General features: G+C 45.6%; 2 protein-coding genes across 2 annotated transcripts in view; both read right to left on the bottom strand.

Annotated features, from left to right (window-relative positions):
* zc3h3 (zinc finger CCCH-type containing 3) overlaps positions 1-9136 on the bottom strand; it is a 63577-nt gene that overhangs the window by 6485 nt on the left and 47956 nt on the right. The gene's annotated exons all lie outside the window — the stretch shown is intronic.
* On the bottom strand, positions 7430-8335 carry LOC308319724 (ubiquitin thioesterase OTU1-like; the record flags this gene model as incomplete). Its single annotated transcript, XM_080769890.1, has 1 exon — positions 7430-8335. One exon carries the CDS (start codon positions 8333-8335, stop codon positions 7430-7432), a length of 906 nt encoding a protein of 301 aa, XP_080626016.1.

Genomic DNA, 9136 nt, shown 5'->3' with positions numbered 1-9136 from the left:
AGGCCTAATTATTATATTATTTTCATTCCATACCAAAACTGTGTCGTGTGCACGCACATGTGTGTGAGTACGTGTGTATGACACACGTGAGTTGACACTACACACGCAGAAGAACTGGGAGGGTGGTAGGCGCGGGGGGTTCACTGCGTAACGAGTGCTTCGCCCGCCATAGAGGCTATGCTTAGTCGTTCAAAAAACAAGAATCGATTAACATCAATTAACTACCCAGCTGCGTTATTATATCTGCAGAATTGTGCTATGAAATGTAGTGTGGGTGTGTGTGGCTGGCTGCAATGCAATACTATCCCATTGACTGAGAGGTCGGCTAGAGGAAAAAAGTGTCTGGTTGTTAAGAGACGAGGCAGCCAATCAGGAAGATAGGTGACTACGGCAGCCAATTAAATGATAAGTTGCCACTACCACGATTGTAGACCAGCCTGCTTTGCAGCTGGTAAAAAATAAACTTAAATAGTCGCTCACATTGTAGGTCTGCCATTTACGGTGTGTGACACTCAAGTATAAATGACGACTTAAAAAGGTAAATATAATGTGTGACTTTATCATCCCCACCCACGTTTCTCAAGGTATAAAAAGGATTGCAGCACCTAGTCAGGCGCATGCTTGGCTCAGGAGAACAACGCCAATGCCATGCACAGTCCATGGCATTTTGGCTAACATCTTATCCCCTTTTTGTAAAACAGTGTCCATAGACAGTTAAGAACAAATTTCAAAACTATAAAAAGTCAGGCATGCCTTTTCATGTTGAGCAATTTGAAAGAAGTGAATTAATTTGGCGCAAGTGAAACTGATTGACACAAACAGCAAACTAGACAAATAGCCAATGTCTTTTTCTAAATGTATTTATTTATTTTACACTGATGAATCCAAACTACGGTTAAACTTTTGTTTCTCCTTTTACTTATCTATAAAGAGCACACTTGTAGAAAGCGAGGCAGGAGTTTATAGAGCAACAAAAATCTAATCTTGATGGATTAGCTTCCAGTCGCCAACAGAAATATGAGAACAAGAGTAATATTACTTTACTTATGACTATATTAATACCAGTACAGTATGGCTTCTAAGGCCACATAGGTGTAGACAACCCCATCCGTTCAGCGATGTTAATAGCCAACAATGTCCTTAAACGTGAAACGGGTGATTTGGGTAAGTGGGTCATTGCTAGTCTAATTTTTGAGGAGCATTGTGCATGAGTGTGTGAGCATTCAGATGCCTGTGTATGACGGTGTAATAGGGGCGTAAATTGGTAGCTTCATTCTCCACGAGATCCGATCCCTCCCACCTGTCAGAAGGGCTAATTATACTCACTATGGGGTGCAGGGTGCGATGCGTATGTGTGTACAAGTTTGTGTGTGTGTGTGTGTGTGTGTGTGTGTGTGTGTGTGTGTGTGTGTGTGCGCGTGTGCGTGTGTGTGTGTGTGTGCGTGCATGTGTGTGCGTGTATGTATAGAGCGGGTGAGGAGCGTGGGACTGGGGGTGGGTAGGAGCAGGTTGATCCAGAAATAGTGTGTGGATTGGGGAAACGTGTGTGTGGTGTGTGTACTGTGTGTGTGGTTTGTGTACTGTGTGTGTGTGTGCTCGTGCGTCCGTGCATGTGGGATCTAGAGATCTTGTTTCTGGGAACAGCATGGACTATTGGTCAACCTGTGTTGCAGGCCAACCTGTCACAGCCTTGACTGTGGCAACAGTCCCGTCTCCTACACACCTTGTCTGTATTCCCTCTCCATCCCGCTGCCATCAGAGCCATCTCTCATTCCCTCACACCCATGTTCCTGGAACCCTGGAGGCCAGGGCAGCCCGGGATCAGTTCGCACGTCAAATGGCTCGTATCGTTATCGTACTGCCATTTTTAAAGACGGCCACAAAAAGATGAAACCCACAGTGTGACATGATTAAACCGCCGCTGTGAATGATGTATATCGCGTTATATTTGGTGAGTGACGTTAGGGCACTGAACTGCCTTGACCCCGTCTGTCACCGGACAACCCACCAAGATAAGAACAGATAATTAATCCCAGAGGGGATATGTAGTCGTTGTAGCAGCAGACGTGTAGATGCAAGCAGTAACAGAAACTAAGAAACAAAACAAAGATAGTGGGCTAAAAGATGTAAAATGTATATTTCTTTTAAATAGAATTACACCAACTCAAATGCATTGTGCACGAATCACACATTTGATACCTTATAAAGATGGTATTAACTGCCTGAAATTACTTTCCTGCATTTGGCCCAGTAGCGTACTGCTCACACATAAATGTATAGTTTATAATAGTTCATAAAGCAGCTAGTGGCCGTCAGTACTATGACAGATGCACAAACATGCACGTCACACATAGCTTGGCCAATCTGCGCAGCCGATTGATGTGAAGTGCAGCCGCGTGCACGCACGCACGCACACACACACACACACACACACACACACACACACACACACACACACACACACACACACACACACACACACACACACACACGTGTGAAGAAACGTACATAACGAGCTACCTCCCTGCAGTGCCATACATCCTCATTTTCATAAAAGGTCTCCAGACAGACAGACAGCGAGAAGAGAGAGAGAGAGAGAGAGAGAGAGAGAGAGAGAGAGAGAGAGAGAGCAGGGGGGGAGATGGGGTGGGTGGGGGGGGTGGAGGTAGCAAGAGAGTCAGTGGAAATGGGGAGGGTAAAAAGAGGGAATAAAAGAGTGGACAGGACGTCTTTATTCCACACCAAGTTAACAATTTTCCACTTGATTTAAGGAATGCTGGGACGTCTCAGGGGCCTATTAGAAAGCTCTCTGCTGGGCCCAAACCAGGACGAGTCAGCACATTTACCATCAGAGAGATGGAGCGGGAGACAGAGGGAGGGGGGGGCATACAGACTAGCGAGAGATAATATAAAGAGATAAAACAGAGTGAGAGAGAAGAGATGGCAGAGAGACATTCAGTTACATTAACATTTTACGGGCCAACTTAGCATGGAGGATGATGGAGGAACACGTCTATGCTCCTACACCGCCAAAAAATTACTATAGCACCTGATGGAGTTCAAAGGTCAGAGTCACACCTGACCACACTGTACGATGCTCAGTCTTGGACCCACTCTCAAGAGTTAAATGAACACTCAGGATTGCTGTGAGGTTTACTCCGGTGCCCAGTACCTCCTCCCAGACAGGATTATCAGAATACTGACAAGGAAAACTTAAAAAAGAAAGAAAAAGATAAAATCCACGAGATAAGAGACAGAGGGAAATAATGAAATAAAAACATGCAAGAATAGACAAAAGAAAAGACGGGGGAAAAAGTATATCAGTCAATATAACACAAAGAAATCACAGGGACAAATTGGCAAGTTATAACAAGGAAGAGACACAGCAGGAGCCAGTTCACTGGAGAATGACTGTGAGACAAAGCCAGGTTGGAAGGGGGGGGGGGGGGTGGGTTTGGGGGAGGAGGAGGAGAGGGGAGGAAGATGGAGACGACGAGCCAGGCTTTAACCCCTGAGCTGCTGGATTGTCTGCCTGCCTGGCCCAGAGTGCCATCCTCAGCACTTTTCACATCTATAATTACTGCCTGCTATCCATCACGGAGCAGCCAGACCCTCGCAGCACAGTGCACACACACACACACACACACACACACACACACACAAATATGAGCATGTGCACTTGCATGCACAATAGATGTGCGCATGTACAGTATGTACACACACATACACACACACACACACACACACACACACACACACACACACACACACACACACACACACACACACACACACACACACACACACACACACACACACACACACACACACACACACACACACACACACACACACACGGAAATCACAGACCTAAGCACTTCAGCTAATAGAATAAATATTAATATCCCTTTTGTTTTATATATCCTCATTTCCCCGTGCAATATTTAAATGAGCTCTGACAGTGTGAAAAATCATCTGTTTCACCCCCTCTGCCTCAAAAAAACAACAAGCGGGAGGAGAGGTAGAGTGGTAGAGGGACAAAGGGAGGAGAGAGGGAGAGTAGGGTACTGTATATATATCGGGGAACGCTCTCAGAAAAACGGGGTTAATATACTTGGCTGCTTGCCATATCATACACAGAACATAACGGATCTAAGATCTACAAGCTTCACAATGCGCTGCAACGCGACACAATGTGATCTTGTCAAGTTGCTCATTTCAGACACCAGCATGAAACCAAGTATAAATCGATGGGATGCGTTGTGAGGGGCTCCATTTATGCATCGTTGCACGGCTGTGCCGACTGCCGAAAAATCGATAGATTTTCAGGGATTTAAAAAAGAAAGTATGAATTCAAATCAAACCGATCAATCAATTCAATAATTGATTTGGGCGAGCGTCACACCGCTGTGTGACATAAATTAGGTTTAAGGGAGGAGTCAAGTGAGTATATGTTTGAAGTGGATGTGGGGACAGTCAGAGGCATGTCTAAGGCCATGTGGAGCCGGGGGCTCTGTTACCCATCAGGTCCTCAAAGTGTCACTCAGTCACTACAGTAATGCCACTATGAACCACAGGCCCCTGCAGCTGTCTCTGCCTGTGCATACATGCATGCATGCATGCATGCAGCGTGTGTGTGTGTTTGTGTGTGTTCAGTGTTTGTGGCTCTGCTCGTTCAACCGAGTCTTGGTTCAACATCAGCAGAGCGAACTATGAACATTACGGTGCGTTTTGCATGTTCTGCTGGCCACCCGAACACAGCTCCCTTCTGCAGCGGTGAACACACAGTAAACGCAGATCATTACTATCGAGAGATGTTGTCACATTACACTCACAAATTAAACACAGCAAGTAGAGCCAGATTTATTTTAGCCTTGGCTCCAACGTAGTGGTATAATGTGTAACCTGTAATCCATATGCATGCGTGTGTGAGACTGTGAGTGTGTGTGTGCACGGCAAGCGTGTGTGTGTGCACCAACTGTAATTCCAATTGCTTACATCTGTGAAATGCGGAATCGAGTTAAAGAATTTGAAGGTTATTAGGGTATATTAAATGCATATAATTGTATTAGTTGCATAAAATCACACCACACGGCTCACCTAAATACAAGCAGGTACTCTGCATGGGTTTCTGACTAGTTACAGTGAAAGTAGACGAGACTGGTGGATTTCTATCGTCGTCTAATTACAGTGTGCAGTCCTGACAAATGTTAGTATTGGACCATCAACCTGTCAATCAAATAACGGTTGACATGCCCACCGTTATCAGGTAAAAAAAGTAGATTATTGAGCCTGCAGACAACAACCAAACAACAACGGTTTCTTTGGAAGGGCTTAACGAAACAGAGAAAGTGCGAGAGGACAAAAGTGTTGTAGTGTATTCTGCAACGCTGTGGCTCGCTCTGAAGGGCTGTACAGTGTACAGCACTGGAACCAGTGATTTTAACACCTGGACCTCCCTCTGACATGCCGCAGCAAATTTGTCACAGTACGGAGTTTCTGCCATTTCCTGTGACAGGATGTTTATGGTCACTCAGAGGCGTTTGTACCTCCTGGAGGTTGGCTCAGCTGGTGCAACCAGTACCTCCTAACATCCCCAGCCTAAAGCTGCAGGCTTTAGCGGCAGGGCTCCAAGATTGGCGAAATCGGTCAGTCTGTCAATCTGTCCACCTCTTCATGTTACGTAGCTTCTCCCTCCGTTCTTTCTATGCTTTCTTTGTGTTCACAGTCAACACAAATTCCAATTGCGCACACAGTACTGCATCCTAAAATCAAGGGCACAGATTGCCATGAAACTTCATGCGCTCAGGAAGGACTCTACTGTGAACTCTACTGATTTCGGTGACTCCAAAAAATATCAAAATCGCTTAAGCATCAGCCCTCTGTGCCACACACGGATACCAAGCAATAGAGGTAGATAGTAGGCAGTTAACACGCATTGTGCACGGCTCGTTAAGCATGACATGTGTTGAAGGGAGGGTTTCTATAACAACAGACCGTGGCAGGCTATAGTGTCAAATTAAACTATGTGGGTTTATTACCTCCATCATAGTGAATATATTCACCAGAGGAGATGCGTGTTCGTGCCGACGCCCGACTGGAATCAGCATTGTCATTAGCACTTTATACTTGCATGGAGTATATTGCTTGGCCGGTGTTATCATTGATCAGGTTTCAGTACACAGCGTTGGCCCGGGTTATTGCTTGGGAGAAACAGGCTCTCTCCCCTCTCTCTGTGATGAGGTTCTCCCTCTTTCTTCACTTGCCCGCCTCTCTCTCGTCGATCAAGCTTTGGTTTCGACGTCACACACAACAGAAAACGTTCAATGGTGATTTGAGCTGATTTTAACCGCTGCCTAACAATTGCCGATTTGTCCCGACGTCAGATATGGTCATACAGTATTTGCTGATCGGCGTGAGTCCAGTCCATATATGGGAATATCTGTGTTTCCACAAACACGCCCACCACAACTACAACTTTATATAGAAGGTATGTGCATGACATCATCATAATGTCTGGTCTTGACAGCCAATACATCCAAAAAGAAAAGTCCTATCTGACTTGAATTAAATTATGTTAAAGTCACTTTGACACTCACTTTATGCATGTGCATACCCTCTATTGACAGACTTTATAAAGATCAGTGGTTCCCAAACTGGTGTGTGCACCCCTTGTGGTGCGTCAGCTAGGTCAGGAGGCCAAAGGTTTGGGAACCGCTGCTTTAGATAATAATCAGTGTGATGGCTGAAATGTTTGTTTTGTGCCCACAATATAAAAAAGACAATTGCTCTGTGGTCTGCTTGCTTGTTGCACCCAACAAGAGCTGAACGTTATCTTAATGAGAATAAGTTCCACCCACAATGGCCACATTTACAATTTGCTTCATCAGTTCTAGAATTGTGTCTGTTAAAGGGGGCCCAAAACAGTATGGTTTTGAGAAACGTGTGGCTTTGTGTGTGCCCCTGTGACATCATGTGGCATAGAAGTCTATGGACTTTTTACGGAACTCCGTATTCCGTATAAACTTATTGGGCCAAGTCAAGTAAATGCCAAAATAATAAATTACTATGATGAATAAAAAAATAAATTACTATGATGTCATGTAGTGTGATAATGGGTGCAGCAGATCAAATCATCAAAGGCAGCGCTCACTTCACACAAGTGTGACTTCTCTCATCTCAGCTTTCTTTTAGCCTAGGAAGTTAATACCGATGATAAAAGTAATGCTTGTTTGGCAATCATCTTCATAAGAAAATCAATAAAGTCTGAGAACACATGAAAAAAGGTTGAAACAAATTACAGCAAACTAACCATTTAGTGACCCCATGACTAACAGCAGCAGACAGACACCAACTAAGAGCGATGGACCAAGTTGCCATGATACATGGGAGACTTGTGGGCCTTGATACAAGAAATAACTTGTTTAGTTCACACCTCTCCAAAGTTGGTGTGGCCTGTTTCTTTGGCGTGGTCCCGTGCCTCTTTCTGCCCCACCAGGCCCGTCTGGCACACCAGGCAGCGCAGTGCAAAACGGTTGACGTCCGTGAACTGCCGCTTGCTCTGTGCCTTATCCGCAAGCTCCAGGGCCAGGGCCAAGATCACGTCGTCCACGGTGGAGAAGATGGTCTGGGGCGGGACATCCGAACCGAGGATCTCTTTCTGCAGCGGGTCATAATGGATGCCATCGTAGATGAGAAGCACGCGCTTGAGGTAGCCGGCGTTCTCGCCGAAGCGGTCCACACGCACCGTCTGCGTGTCCACCACACAGATCTCACAGCGGTAGTACTTGGACAGGATGGACACCTCGATGGCGCCGCCCCACGTGTCGTTACGTTGGATCCAGGAGCAGTATTCAGCATTGTTCTTCCCGAGCACCGCCTCAGAGTACACTGCCAGGTCACTGGAGACGATCCGGGCGATGACGCCTCGCATCCCGGGGGCGCATGCCGGGTCATAGACGCCGCCCTCAGCCACGTAGTTGATACTGGTGAAGAGGCAAGAGTTGTCAGCGGGAACCACGCGGCGTGTCAGTACTGGGACAGCTTCTAGCTGCGGGGCCTTGGTCAAAGGAGAACTGTCCCGAGGCTTTGCTTTGTTATCGTCTTCCTCAACGATGAGTGTGTCTCCAGATTTGATGGGATAATCCTTGAGGTGGGCGTCTCCATTCCGGAGGTCAAGGCTGGATGGAGGGTAACCGACCATGATCTTCTGCACATTACAGGGGATGCCAGTGAGTTCCTCCACCTTACTCTTCAGTTCCTGAACACGGGACTGGTGGGTCAAGCCCTGCATTATCTGAGTCCCGTTTTTGGTCTTGCAGCGAAGCCGCAACATTCTGTTAACAGCAGCAACAAATAACCGCACTCTGTTCCAATGATATGATGAATGGGTCCGACATGAACATTGGGTTAACTGCAGCCCCACAGCCTTATAAAATAAACATGCTCTGATCCAATGATATGACACTGACATCAAGCATGCCCAGTCCATATATGGCCAATCTGCGCTGACATCAGGCATGTCCAGTCCATATATGGACATATATGTGCGACCGCAATTTTTAGTACTGAAGAAATTAAGAAAGCTTTTGTGAATGAGGCCAATTGTCTCTGCAACTATCCAAAATGAGATAATAGCACAGGACTCTTCACATACTAGAAACTAGAGCATGTCTGAAATAAACGTCAGAGCTGAAATCTCTGAAGCTGAAATGTAAATATGAAGTAAATACTTAAACATGTAGCTCGCTGTAATGTTAGAGAAAGACCACAGAAGTGAACCTTTCAACTTCAAGTCTGTTTTCTCAACTCGCCGTTTTCTGTAAGACATTACTCTATAAGCCAGCTGTGTCCAAAGTGCGGCCACATCCTGGGCCGATTTTTATACGGCACGCAGCTTCATACCTGAATTGTATTATGAACGGCCCGCCCAACAGTACATTTTTACATTCAAGTTTTTTCACCTGGGCATTTCCCAGAGTATCATTTGTCAGTGTTCCTTGTTCTGCTTTCTTTCTTGTTTCACTCTTGTGAAACCATATACAGGTTTAATGTTTGTCTTTAGTTCAATGTTTGTTTTGTAAACGCCATATTGAAGGGAAAATGATCTTTTTTACCTTGCTTGCTTGGTTACATT

This window comes from Protomyctophum bolini, assembly GCF_963924005.1.
Source record: "Protomyctophum bolini genome assembly, chromosome: 8".
Lineage (NCBI taxonomy): Eukaryota > Metazoa > Chordata > Actinopteri > Myctophiformes > Myctophidae > Protomyctophum > Protomyctophum bolini.
This window is presented reverse-complemented; position numbering and strand designations above follow the sequence as displayed.